The sequence below is a fragment of the Parasteatoda tepidariorum genome, chromosome X2 (genome assembly GCF_043381705.1).
Source record: "Parasteatoda tepidariorum isolate YZ-2023 chromosome X2, CAS_Ptep_4.0, whole genome shotgun sequence".
NCBI classification, from domain to species: domain Eukaryota; kingdom Metazoa; phylum Arthropoda; class Arachnida; order Araneae; family Theridiidae; genus Parasteatoda; species Parasteatoda tepidariorum.
In genome coordinates, this window is record NC_092215.1 from 43684012 (window position 1) to 43700701 (window position 16690).

The 16690-nt window shown below is 26.6% G+C and overlaps 1 protein-coding gene across 2 annotated transcripts in view; it reads left to right on the forward strand.

Moving 5' to 3' along the window:
* LOC107446030 (protein DOP1A) overlaps positions 1-16690 on the forward strand; it is a 95494-nt gene that overhangs the window by 64276 nt on the left and 14528 nt on the right. For both annotated transcript variants that reach the window (XM_043047375.2, XM_043047374.2), the window contains exons 20-26: positions 2218-2284; positions 3417-3549; positions 5955-6070; positions 8661-8770; positions 10258-10469; positions 13670-13822; positions 15133-15269. In XM_043047375.2, coding sequence (XP_042903309.1) covers positions 2218-2284; positions 3417-3549; positions 5955-6070; positions 8661-8770; positions 10258-10469; positions 13670-13822; positions 15133-15269 — 928 coding nt within the window. The remainder of the gene's footprint in view (positions 1-2217; positions 2285-3416; positions 3550-5954; positions 6071-8660; positions 8771-10257; positions 10470-13669; positions 13823-15132; positions 15270-16690) is intronic.

Below are 16690 nucleotides of genomic sequence, written 5' to 3' on the forward strand. Positions count from 1 at the left end.
CATGCAACGCTTTATTAAAGAAGAAGTTTTGAAAGACAAAAGTGGCGACAAATTACTTGAGGTAGATTTGAACAAAGATGTCTTGCCCCTCAAAAAGATTGATGTGGGCAATAATGCTCGTAGGGTACTTAACTTGGTAAAAAGTGAAGAAATGGAGTTATTTCTATTTAATGCTAAGAAATTTTATGTTATAATAATTGAATACCTCCTCCAGAAATTGCCTTTGAAAAATAAACTGTTGCAATCCTTACAAATTTTACACCCTATTGTGAAGAAAGAACCTGTAGTGAATATTTTCCCTACAATCAGAAGATTGTGTAACATGCTACCTCGCATCGTACCACAGAACTGTGTTGATAAACTGACTGACGAGTGGCATTTGTATGCAAATGAAGATGTTCCCGAGGAAACTGAAAATATTCCCATTGACAAGTATTGGAACAATGTGTTTGTTCTTAAAGATGGTAATGGTGATTTAAAATATCCGTTTTTAACTAAACTTGTGAAGGCAGTCCTCTCTGTTTCTCATGGGCAAGCCTCTGTGGAACGTGGCTTTTCAATTAGCAAACAAATTATGACAAATGAAAGGTCAAGAATGAATTTAAACACGCTAGTAGGCTTAAGACTTATAAAAGATTCAGTTAGAAAAAATGCTTCTTGTGTGGAAATAACGAAAGAGATGATCCATTTCTTCAAAGAAGCCCACAGCTAATATAAGGCAGAAAACGAAAAGGAAAAACTCAAAAACCTCAAGGAGAAAAGTTTAGAGCCTAAGCCCAGTACTTCTATAAAAAAAATCAACTGAGGAGAAATTGAAAGGTTTTAAGGAAAATGTTTCTTCAGCTCAGGCTATGATTGAAGAAGGAAACCAGAGGCTAAAACAAGGACTCAAACGGAAATCTATGGCTGATATTGAGGCTGTGCAAGCACTTATTGATGCTGGCAACAAAAAGTTAAAGACTTTGCAGAATGATAAATAAATCTAAAAACAATGCTGCATAATTTTTGAAATAATTTAATGTAATAGAGAGGAGTAAATAAAATGTTAATTATTGAAAAAGTCATTAGTTTGATAACGTCAATTTTTTAATGTGGTTTTTAATTTTTAAAGCAATGATAAGGTATGTATGATTTTATTCTCACCATTCAGCTGCAGAAAATTGTTTATATAATTTTTTTTATAAAATTTTTATAGTGTTAAATAACTAAGTTTTAAAGTTATTCATATATGATCCGTGCTTTTCAATTTAATTTAGATCTTTTTTGTCCTATTTTTTATTCCAGAAAATCCTATATTTTTTTTCTAGAAAATCCTATATTTTTTTCAAAACAATCCTATTTTTTTCTCATTGGTCACTTCTACCACTGATTTATAGCCCAGTCCTACTTCAGGATTAGTTCAGAATTACAAGGCTACAGAGTTGAAAATCAATAGTTGTAGACCCAAAATTGAATCGGCTGTTCAATGATGGATATATATCTAGATAACTAGCGTATTCTTTCCTTTTTTTGTGCTGATTTGAATGACAACACAACCGAGACCAGAGAACTAATATTTCAAAAATTAATGTCTTAAGTCTAAAAGGTGAATTTTAGTATTTTTACCTACCTGCGTGTCTGATATTACTATCTTGACAAGAGAAGTCTTGAATCCTATGTTTTGTTTTTAACTGAATGAACAAGTAGTTTAGATACCATTAGCATGAAATCTTTGTAAGACTGATAAAAGTTTCATGAATAAAAAGTATACTTTTTGTACATACTATTTATGCATCTGACATTGATATCTAGACAGATGAGGTGCTGTTTCTTATGTATTTTTACAATAAATTCATAAAAATTGAAACTAAATTAATAGAACTAATAGTTCTTAAGTTATAAGGTCTTAGGCATAATCTAAGTGAAAAATTATTATTCTTATACCTGACATTCTCATAACTTCTAAGCTATAAATCCTATAATTTTCTTTATGGTGTCAATTGATTTAGTGTTAAACATGCATTTAATTTTCTTATATTTAGCGAAATGAAATATTGCTTGTTATATTTAGCAAAATGAAATATTGCTTGCCATAATTAGCAAAAAAATTATGCAAATATTTTATTTGTATTTGTAATGCATTTCCATATCTATTTGACTCGTGAGTTTCCGAGTATTATGTACTGTTTTGTTACTAAGAAAGTTACACACTTAATGCATGTTTCCTTTTTCTTGTAGCATTTTACATGAATTTGTACAACGCTCTCCTTTGTTGGAAGACAAAAAGTCTCAAAAGGATCTTCAAGTATGTTAAAATGCTTAATGAATTATACATTTTCTCCTACTAATAAAGCTTATACAATGATAAATGTTCCATTTTTATAATCAAAACTATCACTTTAATTTACGTTGATTTATAAGTTTATTTATCTACATCGATGGGCAAATCGATTGATTCGATTGAAAACAAATTGATAAAATATTTAATTTAAAAACATTGGCTCTCAATTGCTATGCAGTGAAAAGGGCAGGCCACATAGTATAATCATAACTTATAGAAGAACATTAAAAACTAAAAATAAATAATTGAACATGTTTCATGCCCCCATGTGAGAAAAGTTGCAGTTACAATACAACATGCACAATTAAAGGTATTTGATTCCAGTTTAAAATTTTTTTAAAATTTTTAATATGGGTTGTTAAGTGGAAAATTAAATCTATGTAATAGGTGTTGTTTAAGTAAAAATTAAGATATGTAGATAAAAAAAAATTTCAGAACATGACCACTACTATGATCATTTGTTATGCTCATATTCCTGTAGTGGATGAGGGTTAAATTGAAAAATAAAAATTAAAAAATATGGAAAAAATATTGAAAAGTTTATTGATAAAATGGAGTGAGATGTTATTGTTGGAAAGAGTATTCTTGTTTTAATTTATGAAAAAAAATTTCATGATTTATGAGACACCCTGCATATTATATATACGCTCAATTAATTATATTTCAGGTTAACTGATGCCTCTTTATTTTTTTTAAAATAGATTTTTAAAACAATCTGTCAAATCATGATGTAACTCTAATTTGTTTCTTGTTAATTTACAAATGTTCATCATATTAGTTCATCATGTAGCCGTTTAATTTTAATCTTATAAGAGTAAAAATACAATTTAAATATCATTTGCATGCTTAGCTTTGTAATTTACACTGAAAATTGAAACTTAACAGTCATAAAATAAATTTTAAGAAACTAAATGTACTATCTTATTAGTATATTTACTATTAAGCATATATTTGTCAAAATTTTTACTCTATTACTATTCTCTAGGTGAATTATTAGTTAATCTGTGCAAAAATCTAAATCCCCTTTTAATTTTGTTTTGTTTATACATTAATTAATGTAAATTTTAATTAAATTATTACTTTATCTTTGTTATAGGATATAGCTCATAAGTTGATCGAAGCATGCAGTAATGTTGCTTGTGATAGCTTGGAACAAACAACTTGGTTGTGGCGTAATTTAGCTGTTAGACCTGGTCCTCAGTCTGATATATCAGCTGCTGTTGAAGATGGTGAGATAATTATTTTTTTGCATAAAAAGTTATCAGATTTTTTCCTTGTTAATTAATTAAAATTTCAAAATTTTCAAAATTGAATTATGTAAATGACATTCTTGTGCAAGGTTATTGAATTTAATTTTAATACCTCTTTTACTACATTTACTTTTGTCTTTTTGTTAATGATACTATATTTGTAGTTATTGAATACCATTTTCAAAAGGTAATTATTGCACATATTTTTATCTACTAATTCCAATTTTATAAACTTAAACAAATGGTCAAAGATGAGTAATTTAACTAGTTAAAGTAGATGTGTCTATTACTTATAATGGCATGAATGTGGGTAGCAAATAGTTTTATTTAAACTTAGTTCTAAAGAATAAATACAGCTTTTATGATGTTCTACTCATACATGAAGCAAAACTCTTTGTAGCTTATCCGTAATGTCACCTAGAATAATTAATTTAACTGAAAAAAGTGTTATAGCTGGTAATATATTTTTGTACCTTATTTGTGGGATTAATCCTAACCTTAAATGCTCTGCATTATGCTTTAAAATTTAAACTGTTTTTTTAATCTATGTTTTCCTAACTTGGTCCTTTCGCAAATGGCAGCCAGTCAAAGTAAAAGCTTATATGTTGCTTTTAAAATCAGTTTTCCTATTAAAGTATATTCTTTAGAAAATTTGCATTCTTTAGGTTTAATAAAACTCCTTAATGTTGAGGCACCAAGATATCTTGTCAACTTTTCCGATTGTCCTTTTTTTCCAGCTTTAGTTTATAAACACTATTTAATTTTTATGCCTGAAGTTTGTAACAAAGTTTTGCACTATATAGTAAATTTTTACTATTTTGCCATTAATTTTCTAAACTCAATTCTATGAAAATTCATAAACCTTTTGAGTATGGTACATGCTAAATCCTTTTATTCTGATACATTTGTTGTACTAGTTATAAATTTAAAAGATTTAAGGTTTCAATCTTTAGTTTATAGTAGTTAGTTTAGGAATAATTTCAAACAATAATTGTTTTTTTAAAAATAAATATTTTTCAACTTTCCTTTTGTGATGACATATTTAAATACTTCTAAATGTCAAAACGTATTCCTAATTTTGTTTTAGTGAAGGCAAGCTTCTTTCATTATTTTTTTAAATATATACATATATTAAATATATACACTTCTATGCCAAGCTTGTTACAATAAGAGACTTTTTCTTCAGATTTATAATATTTGTATCAGTAATTTCTGAAAGAGATTTATATATTTTATGTTATTTAGAGGGTCATTAATTTTGTATTTAAAATTTTCACTAAATTATCTGGCTTTTAAAATAGTTGCCATCATTGCTGTATGCTTTCCTCTCAAAAATTTGCATATTAAAAATGTCATTATTCCCATAGAAAAGAATTAAAATTGAACAGTGCCTATTTCCTTTAAATGAAATGATTTATTATGAAATATTGTTCATAATTATTTTATTTAAAGTGTTTAATTATTTTTTTTCGTTGAAGTCTAACCAAATGAACTAAATATTTTAAAATGTTATACTTTTGAACAGAATCAGTTTTAAAATATGTTACTTAAGCTTTTTGATTGCAAAAAATGTATAAATTTGATAAAAATAGGAAATTATAATGCTGCGCCATTTAATTATGAGTGCTACTTGAAGCTTATCGTTTACTAAACTTTGGCATAACACCCATTGTTAGAAATACAATGGAAAAGTAAGATGAATAAACATCTTTTTTTATTTATAACATATAGACATTTTTTGTTAGAACTTACTTTTTTGTTAGTACAATTTAGAAATCTGTAACAGATTGCTGTTCTTTTCCTGTAAATTAGTGGGAATGCAGGCAGTTTCCCATTGTTTTAAAGACTTTAGGGCCATCCACAAAGGTTGTCACTGCTTGTGGTTCTGTTTCACTCTCTTCATTGGCGTCATCTTGCTCTTCTTCAATTTCTGCAACCATTTTTTTAACTGACATCACATCTCAAGTTTCCACATTTTCTTTAACTGATGCATAAGTATCAAATTACATGTTTAAAACTCTTAACTAAATAGCAAATCCTAATTTTCTTCTTCATCATTAGTATCAAGAGTTATTGCTTTTATTTCTCACAATAAAATAACTTTAGTTTTTATCAAATGTCCTTAAAATTTCGGAATGATACATGTGGTAACTTATGGCATCAAAAGTGATCTAAACGGATATTATTAACATTTTTAGAAAAGTTTTTGTGATGGGATCAGTTAAACAAGACGATACATATGGGAAAACAAAAGTTGCAGGAATGTTGCATTGAGGTTCAACTGTGTTTATAATTTTTGAATTTTAATTTTGCATTAAATACTTTGCGTGTTACTTCACATTTTCTCTTAATTTTAAATAATGTTACTATAAATAAATATTTAGAGGATACAACTCTGGAAGAAGATGAGACCTCAACGTTAAAGACAACTTCCAGTTCTACCTCTCTTCATTTAAATAATGCTCAATACAGTGTTCAAGCTTTATGCAGCCTAGCAGAAGTAATTTTGAATTTATTTGTGTTATTTTTTTAATGAAATTTCCTGATGTCTTTTGCAAATGACTATGTCACTTGTTATTTTCATATCCAGAATAGCTCATTGCTAATACAGCTGAAAGTCACGTATCCGGAAACGGTGTGGCTTCCGGAAGTCCGGTTATTAGATTTTTCCGTATAATAGATCCCCAAGGTAAACAACGCTTAAAACGATCTGAATCTAAGAACAAAAAATAAGTGAACATAATTTTTTGGACAATAATGTTTTAGTATTAGAATGGCATTTAATCAATCAAAAACAAAATATTAGAAAAAAAATTATTTTATATAATATAGAAATAAAATTATTATTTTTAATTATTATAATATGTATGTTTGTGTATTTTTAGGTAGCATTGATTTGCTTCAAATTCCTTTTGCATCTTTGTCTTATCCCCCTCTTGGAGATAAGACAAAGATGCTAAAGGAACGAAGAGTAAAATTGCAGAAAACTAGGGCGAGGGCTGATTTCAACTATATTTAGTTTAAAAGCTATTCTTTAGTAGGAGCCTCTCAGTTAAATCTTTTATCTCAGTTTATCTTTTTATATTTATTGTATAATTTTTATTTTATTGTAAGCACAAAAGACTCTACAAGACTATACTTATTAAAAAAAATTTAAATATACTATTAACCATTAATTATATTTGATGCCTTCTTATTGATTGTTAATGTATTTAAAACAAACCTCAGATTCAGTATTATGACTATTTGCTTAATATTTTTGCATATTATTTTATGTCTTCATTTAAGCAATTATAGCGTGTTCAAGCATTTGTTTGACTGCATACAACTTCAAAAGTATTTACTGAAAATGTGAATAATGTAGTTTTCCTAATTCCTTGCATAGGATAAGTAATGTTATAAATCTCACTTAATGCTTATAGGTCAATGGTGATTTAGACAATTTTTTTTTTACATTATTAGTTTTAAATTGAAGATCATAAAATGTTTTGTGAAGTATAATGTGTTTTGCCATTTTTCTGTTGTTGCAAATATAGATCATAATTTCTTTTTTTTTAACAAATTATTTAGTAGTAGCAGTTTACTATTTTGTTTTTATTATTAATTGTGTTTAGTAATGAAAATATTATTACGTAATGAAATTATTATATTAACATATGAAAATATTGATTTAATTCTGTGATGGATGGAAGTAAAACTTTTTTAAAATAGCATCAGAGAGAAACGAATGAAAAATCCCTGTTATTTGGTCACCTAAAATTAGTAGCTAGCACCCACTATTTTAACACATTTTATAATGTTTTATAATAGTCAAAAATATTTCTGATTATTTTTGAAAGAAAAATATTAGGTTGAGGGTATCATTTGCACCAGGTATTGTTTTTTGGCCTGCTTGTTTTATATAGCATCCATAAAAATTATTATCAAACATTTTTGTATTATTCTTAATATCACAAATTCAACTTAAAATTTCATGATATCAAATTTCGGGATATTGTGAATCTAATATTAACTGAATGTCAAATATTTTTAACATTTTAGCCTAAATAATAATTTTACTGATAGTTTAGAAGTTGTTTAAGAAATTGAAATTCATTTTTGGCTTCTAATACATATCAGAATTTATAACATTTCTGGTTCCTTTCAATCACTACATACATACTGCTACATTACTGTCCATAGTATCTACTTCTTTTGTGTTCGATAAGTTAGCAAGTTTTTAGTAATCTTATGTGTGAATATTCTTATCTGTATATACATATGTTACATGTCTGCTACTTACAATGTTACATATTTATATATACATATGCTACATGTCTGAATGGATGATTCTGACCACTGGTTTTTTACTAGAGTTTCAAGACGTTGTTCATAAAATTGTCCAAGAAAAGTTTTTAAGGATTGAAGTTAATGCAAGAATTTCCCGTTTTTCAAAATTAAACAAATAAAAAACTGTTGATCAAAAACATTTTTAAAAAGCAAGGTTTGCCAGGAAATATATTCAGCTAAAAGAAGTTTTTTGTTTTGCTATTAATGTCACAAATTGGTAGAGAATTCAGATTTTATTAACGTACAAAAATTCTTATTATCAAAGTTTGTGATATCAGGGTTTGACTGTGTTTCAATAGTTCAATATCTATGAAAATTGTTTTTAAATGTTGTCACACTAGCAAATAATTTAACATAAGTCTAGCAATTGTGGATTGATTATATGCTGAGGTTGAGCTACAAGGAAGAAATGGCAAAGTGCTAATGTGTTGTAATTTCCTGGTTGTAGCAAATTTCTCATCCAATGTTGCACTAGGTTTAGCTACCTGATTCAAACTATAAATATTTTTTTTGAAAAAACATAAAAAATCAATCAGATGCATGCGATTGCCAACAATGCAGGTGAAATCCTGAAAATACATCATTAATAAAAAAAAGTGTTAAAATTGATGATTCTGCGTTACTAAAGAAGAAAATATTATTTTACGTATTATAAGTTGTTACAGACATTAAAGATCTAGTATTCATTTTTTCATGTATATGAAAAAAATTAATTAATTATGCCTGAAAAGATTTAGAAGTTAATCAATTTATATTTTAAGTTTTTAGCTCCAGTGTTGGATTTTGTTTATGTGGGAGAAGAAAAGGAGAAAGTGGTTCCATTGTTAAGCAGCATAATGCACTATGTTACTCCTTATTTAAAAAACCACAGGTATATTGCTGAATTTATTTATTTCATATTCTGTGTAAAAGTAATGTTTTCTTTTTTGATTAAGTTTTTAAAAAATTATTTATTTTTTTACAAATGGAATATATGACAGTATCTCTTATTAAAATTAGTTTAATAATTACATCTGTTCTTAGAATTTTTGCTGAAAATCTTATAGTAAGTCAGAAATAATACACCAGCTATTATTTTCATTGCACTAGTAAATTTACTTGTAAATATATTACTACGTTTTTAACTTAGATACCTACTTTTTTCTTATGTAACTTATTTTCTCTTCTTAACTGCTATATATTTAGTCACTGTCAAGATCAAGATGAAGAACTTAAAACTAAAATTACTAAAAATACTAATAAATATAAAATAAACAAAAGGCTTTATCCTTTTGTTTATTTTGCAGACTAAACATACTACTTTATTTTTTCTTTCTTTCTATGAATTACTAAAAAATAAAATAAAGTGTGAACATTCTTAATTCATTCCCAAATTTTATGATAAAAATCATCAGTGTGAATAAAAATAAAAGAAAAAAACAATAATTCCAGTCCACTTTAGAAATTTTACTTCCGCATATTTAGGCAAAGAGGAGGACAACACAATTTTTTCTGTAGTTAGACAATTCCGAAAAATTCGATTTGATTTCAATGGACGCACACAAATTTTGTTAACTAAAGAGTCACCATGCAAAAAATTATACAATTCTATCTCTTTCTAATAAATAAAAAACGCCGCAAAAATATTTTAATAATGCATTTATTGTTAAATTTTTGTTTTTAATTTCTTGAACTCTTAATTTTTTTTATAAGTTCTACTGATTTTTTTATTATATTTTTTTAAGTTCTACTGATTTTTTTTATAATTTATTATTTTATTTTATAGTTTTTAATAAAAATAAAACATGCTTGGAGGTTATTTAGAATATAGTTTTAACTTAAAGATTTCTAACGTTTAAAAATTTCTTTTCAAGCATGACATGATGTAAATTTTTGACTTAAAAATTACTTTTAGAAAGCGAATCTCATTGACCTGTAAACATATAAAATGAATTCAAAGTACCTTTATTATTAGAAAACTGTGATTTTAATGATGTATGAACCATAGGAGCATAGTCTAAATTAAAAATGGGAAAATAAATTCTGAAATATGATATAAGAGAAGAGTGGAAAAAGACTTCAAATATTTTCAACTGATTGTATACGAAGTAATAATTATTGATTTAAGCTTAATTTTTAGTTTTTTTAAAAAATTTGTTTATATAATTACGCAATAATTTATTCTTTAACCAAAAAAAAAATCAAAGTTAATAAAATTTTATCTACCTATTTTTAAATAATAAAAACTGTTACACTTACATAGGGTTATAGTCTGTTGATCATTTTGTAGTGATAAGCATCATAATGTCTCTTTCTTTTCTTCTTTTTTGAAAAACCTTGTTGTTTTTATCCTTAAAAAGGCTTTTTATTTTATTTCAGTGCTCATAACGTTCCCAGTTTTAGAGCTTGTTGTCAACTACTTGCTAATATTTCTGGCTATCAACATACCAGAAAAGCTTGGCGCAAAGAGGCATTTGATTTAGTATTAGACACCTCATTTTTTCAAATGAATTATTCTTGTATAGGGTATTGGCGATCAATTATAGATCATCTTATGACTCATGATAAAACATCTTTCAGGGATTTCATTGGTAAGTATCTTTTTTTAATGTAATAGTTATTAAAAATCTTAAAAAGCTAATTTTCAGTAATCTTCTAAAATTTTAATATTTGTTTTAAGTTTAAGTATTATTTATTTTAAGTATAGTAATCTATATCTATGTTTAGGGCAAAATAATAGGAATACCTGATTTGTAATGTGTTATACTTTAAACTCCAATACAACTTCACCATGTGTTGCAACAGTCTGCTACTTAATTATGGGGAAAGAAAAGCTATCGGTCGATACTTAGCCGATGTGAGTGCTGTATGAGAAAATTCTTTTCCCAACAAAGAGGCATGATACTTGGAATTCTTATTAAAATGTCTGTCTTGAACAGCCGCCCTTATGTGTGTTTAAAGGACCATTGTATCAAGAGTCATGATAGACCCTAGAAAAATGGAAACAGTGTCATCTGCAAGGCAGAACAGTAAGCAAAAGATAAAGTTGACCAGCCAAAACCTAGTGAAGAGGATAGCCCTCCCAAAAACTTGAAATAAATACCACAGATAATTTTTATACAAACATTCATATGCATAATGTTCGTATAAAAAATGCCCCATACTAATTAAACTATTCAATGGGAGCTGCATGCAAAGAACATTCATGGCAGGGTAGCTATCCTAAAATGGATTGTGTCATCACAGAATGCTATGAAATGATGACAGTGATACCAAGACCCCTAAAATAAACACAACAGCTATGAGAGTTGGTAATCTGGTCTGACAAATCATCATTTGCAATATTTTAGACCAACAAACGTTTATGTATGTGACATGAAGCATGGGGGTGATGTTGATGAGAAGCATGGAGGGGGCTCTGTGTTAGTGTCAATCTTCTGTTGAATACAAGCTGTAATTTTGACTCAAAATTTTGCATTCTTCTGCAGAGTTTTTTACTTGGTACCTTAAAAGAGAGAGGGACGAAGGATGTTAAGGGCACCTACATGTCAATAATAGAAAAAGGTTTGACTACACCTGAAAAGGCTAGTTTTAGTTATAATACGTTATGTATGTTAAAAACAGCTTTTTATTAATATATCTTTGATTTGAAAAATAACGTTGCATTTTTAGTTGATGATGAAAATAAATTAGGATTATAAGTTTTTTCTTTAAAAAAAATAAGATAGTCTTGATTTTACTCATTTTAACTATGCATGCTCATAATCTTTCATATAGTTTTTTTAACGATTCACTGCACAAATTTCCTTCTTAAATGTTAGCATTTTTTATGTTCAGTTATTTGAAATGTATTATTTTTCTACAAAAAAAATTTCTCTTAATAATGGATCTGTGTATTAAAAAAATATACTACCCTCACCACTGTTTTAGGACACATTTACTGCATGTGCTTCTCACTGTCAGAAGACAAAATCTTTGGTTTCAGTTCAAATATGAAAAAAACATAGAGAGGATACAAATAAAGTTATGCACTGACTGTGGTACATCCTCCATCGCAAAAAGTAGAAACCAAAATTGTTGGCTACATTTGGTTAAAGCAGGTTCAAAATAAAAGTTTTGATTGCTTAAATTTAACCCTTTTCTTGTTTTGAAATTTTTTGTTTTGTCTATCAATCACTTTCAGCATATGAGCATATTAATAAATAGATCTTTATCCGTTTTTAATATGCTTATACAGAGAATTTTTCTTCTTGAAATCTTTTATTTGTTTTTTTTTCGACCTTGAAGATTTTCTTTCCTTCTCCTTTCCTTATGATTTGTTTTAATTTATCTAAAAATTATTTAAAGTGTCGATTTATTTATTTTAACCTAGGATTTTATAATTTTTAATGATTTTAAATGTTTTAATCTTCTGTTTTTTAGTTTACTATTTGTTTAGTGTACTTTAAAAAAAATTATTTTTTAATGAAGTAAAAAGGCTGAAAGTGATTAAAATCGTGAATATTTAACATTTTTATTTTCTTTGTTCTGTTTCTGAATTTTTTTCCATTAATGAATTTCAAGCTATTTTATGCAAAACTTTTGTTTTGATTGAATAGTTTATAGTATAATACTTGATTTACTGATTAAATATTTGATAATATCTCTAACAAAGGGCTGCAATAAATAAGTTATGTTACTGTGTGAAAGATGTTTTAGAAGTAACTATTTAATATTTGTTTAATATCCAAAAGAGTGACTTGCAAAACAGTGCTAATTGAAGTTTTTTTTTATTCAAAACTGCAGCGATAAACTTATTTTCTATCTTTTTGCTATTTGTTGTGAAATTTTTGTGCTCAGTTGCTATGAACCTCAAATATACTTAATGGTAGATGTAGAGGAAACCATAATGTTTAGCAAAAAATATGTGAAAATAAATAATTTAAACTTATTTATCCATACATAAAATGATTTTTCAAGCATTTAAATATTTTAAATGTTTTTATTGAATATTTCTGTAACTATTTTCTTATCAGTGAAATATAGGATTGTTGAAAAATTGTAATGTATGCAACACTGATAGATTTCCCCATAACATTATTGTTTAAGTTAATTTGATGTCTTAAAATTCAATGAAAAAAGTTTTTTTAGTGTTAATTTTATTTAAATAGAAAAGTGGATTACATAAGTAATGAATATTTATTCATAATACATAAATATAATATAAATATCAATGAAATTCAGAATTGTTGCTATTAATGTTATCACCTTTTAAGAAGTGGTAATTTATAATTAAATATTTTAATATTATTTAGTAAATTTTTATTAAGTATATTTCATTAAAAGATGAGAAAAGTAGAACAACCCAGTTCACTTTTTCAGAAATTGTCTCTAATGTCTTTCATGATACTTTCATTGCAAGAAAGGGATTGAAGTAAGACTTCTCCACATCATTTGATTCATGGGAAATTCATTACTGTGAAACACTAATTTGTGAAATTTTTAATGTTTTTTCACTTCTACTAATTCTCTTGAAAATCCTTTTTTGTACTTTATTATAGCTATTTTGATTTGTTTGGGTTTAAAGGCATTTTGATAATAAATTTACCTCCCATAATAAGGTTTTTTTTTTAACCTGTCCTAAAGTCCTTCCTCTATACTTTACAAAAGTTTTATGATCAACTATGTAACATGTGCTTTTATTGGCTACTATACAATGAATAATAATTTTTAGAGGCAAATAAATTAAATAGTTATATTACTTTTATAAGAAATAGTCAAACTTTGCTCAATAATTGATTATTTTTTTTAGCCCGGGTCTCCGTTGCTCAATCTGGATCACTAAACTTATTTAGTAGTAAGGAACAAGAATATGAATTACGATCTCAACTATTAAAGCGTTTGGCTTTTGTTATATTTTGCAGTGAAGTTGATCAGTATCAAAAATATATGCCCGATATTCAAGGTAAATGTTTTTCCTAATGTTTAGTAGCATGTATTTAGACCATAATTATATTAAAATTAAAAGTACTGAGTAATAATATTCAATCACTCAAATTTATTCAATACCCACTACTATATTTATCATACATGCCCTCAGATTGAGATATCTTTAGCTTTTTATATACATTATGTAATACTTTCAATTTGATAAATAATATGATAAGTGTGAAGACTTATTATTTTGTATTGGTAGTTTCTAGTTATGTTAAGTATTTTATTTATTTAAATAGTGCAACATTTTTACTAATTAGATAATGGATAAATTATGTCCTGAAAACAAATATTTTTGGTACTAAATCTTGTCTTTCATGATGTGTTTTAAAGTTGTTTTTTTTACATTCATACCAAATTTTCTTGTTTAATTTTTTAATTTGTGTTCAGTATGCATTTCTCTACCTCTAGAACATAACACAAAACTTGAGATTAAAAATTTGTTTGCTTTCAGTGTTAAATTTGTTGTTCATTTGAAGATAAACAGATCTAGAAAAAATTGAATTACTTTATGGATTAGCAAGTGGAATTTCTCAATTCCTTTATGGAATTTCTCAACTTTTCACTGTATTATAAGGTTCATTGTAATGGAGTAGTCATTCTAAAAAGTGTAGACTATTTTAGAGAGAAAAGCAAATGAATCAACAATAATAACACCTTTTAACAAACATAGTTGGAACACTGAAATGCTTTCTTGTTTTCACATATGCTTCTTTTATAGCCAAAATTTCCCTAATCTCTTAAACTTTATTCTGTTTAATTTGTACAAAAGAATGCATTAGTTTTTTTCTAATTTGCTTTAAGAAATATCATGCAAATTTGAAAAGTATGCAAATGATTTTTATTATAAATAAAGGAAATGTGTATTCTTTCTTTTCTGAGATAAATGCTTGGTTGTTTACTAAATATTCTTTTGAAAATTAAATCTGTTAAAGATATGTTTAGGAATGAAAAGCTATACATCCAAAACGTTATGATCCTATCATTAATTTTAAGCTTACTTTTTTTTATCTTAAGATATCATGATACTGCACCTAGTTGCTCCTAAGAGGTGTTTTCTAATAAATGACATTAGCAGAAATCTATGACTATAATTTTTGTGTCTGTTGCTTTTGCATTAAATATATATTATTATAATATAATATATAAAAATATATTATTAAAAATGTGTATAATTAAAAATATATAATTAAAAATATGCATAATTAAAAATTTATTATTAAAAGTTACTTTTTTTCAATATTATCTTAGCTAAATGTTAAATATTTTTTTGCATTTCAGAAAGGCTGACAGAAAGTTTAAGAATGTCTCATGTTCCTATCGTTCAAGCTCACATTTTCTTATGCTTTCGTGTTCTATTAATAAGGATGACTCCTCATCATGTTACTTCTCTTTGGCCTGTAATCATCACAGAAATGGTTTGTTCAATTTTATTTAAAGTTTAATATTGTTTCATTTTTTCTAAAATATTTTGATTTAATTTTTATATTTTTTCATTTGTAAATGATATAATATGTTTTGGGACTTTTTTTTTTTTATTAACAAGAGAAAAGGAACTTATTTTTTCCTGTCAACACAAAACAGTGTACATAAATTGGAGAAAATACATTTTTACTACAACTTAATAATTTATTGAGCTCATCTTTATTTTAGCTCATTATATTTAATTAGTGTATATCTAACATGTATTTTCTTGGTGTATTTTTAATGTTTGTTGGCTGATTTTATTTTTCAATTTTTGAATTTCTGAACAATTTCTAGTTATTGTACAATGTTGCTATCCATCAGAGCATTTGTCTTTAAGTGTTGGAATGTGACAATAAGTAGTTGCCACATCACCATAAACAAAAAATGATTGAGCAGTGATTTCACTTATTCATTGTAATATACCTGAATTTAGATCCTAAGTGCTCTTTACCACTTTAATTGTTTCATAAGTTCAAATAGGCAGTAGCTATGTAGAAGTCAATAAGTTATCAAGACAATAATTTAAAGACCATATCCAAAAATCCTGCATTTAAATATATTTTGTATCATCCATTTGTAGGAAAAGGTGGCAATCCAAAAAATTCTACGATTTATCAGGCCAAGTATCGCTTAGGTGACTACTTTGTTTAAGCATTTCTGGTAATACTGTAATTACACAAACAAGAGTTTAAAGCTGCTAGGGCTAATTATAAGGAGTAATCTAATTATAGTCATTATTGTAATGCATTATAATGATCACTTTTTTTAAGATGTCATGGGTTTGCATTTTCATACAGCCATATAATGAAGCTAATTTTCACATGCTTATTCCTTTTTTACTATCTTGAATAACTTTTATTTTATTCTTAAATGTAATGAATTTTCGCTTGCGATAAGCATTAGTGTTTCGATTATTCGTTTAGCTCTTATTCAGACATCCACTTTTCTAATATCTTGAACAGGAAGACAAGGAATAAAAATCATTAAACAATTACTGGTCAGACACATGTACTCATTATTTCTTTTGTGCAAGTTCTGGTAATTTCTACGAACTGTTTAAATTGAAAACTGACTGATGAGACATTAAGAATTATTGCTTATGTTGTATGTTAGAATAAGACTCCTGTGATTCTTGGCGACCACCCTTGAAAGTTGCTGCTTATCTGTAGAAGGCATAATTGAATTGCCAAACCATGACATCAATCCTATATAAGAGGTTCTTGTGTTCTAATTTGTTCTAGTTAGTCATTCCTTACTGTTTTTTGGAGATTGACATTGTTTAGAAGCTGTCATTAATGGAGGTTTTACTGAATATTTTATTAAGCTGAAAATATAGATAAAATGTTTTAAAACCATTACAAAGAATTTTTCT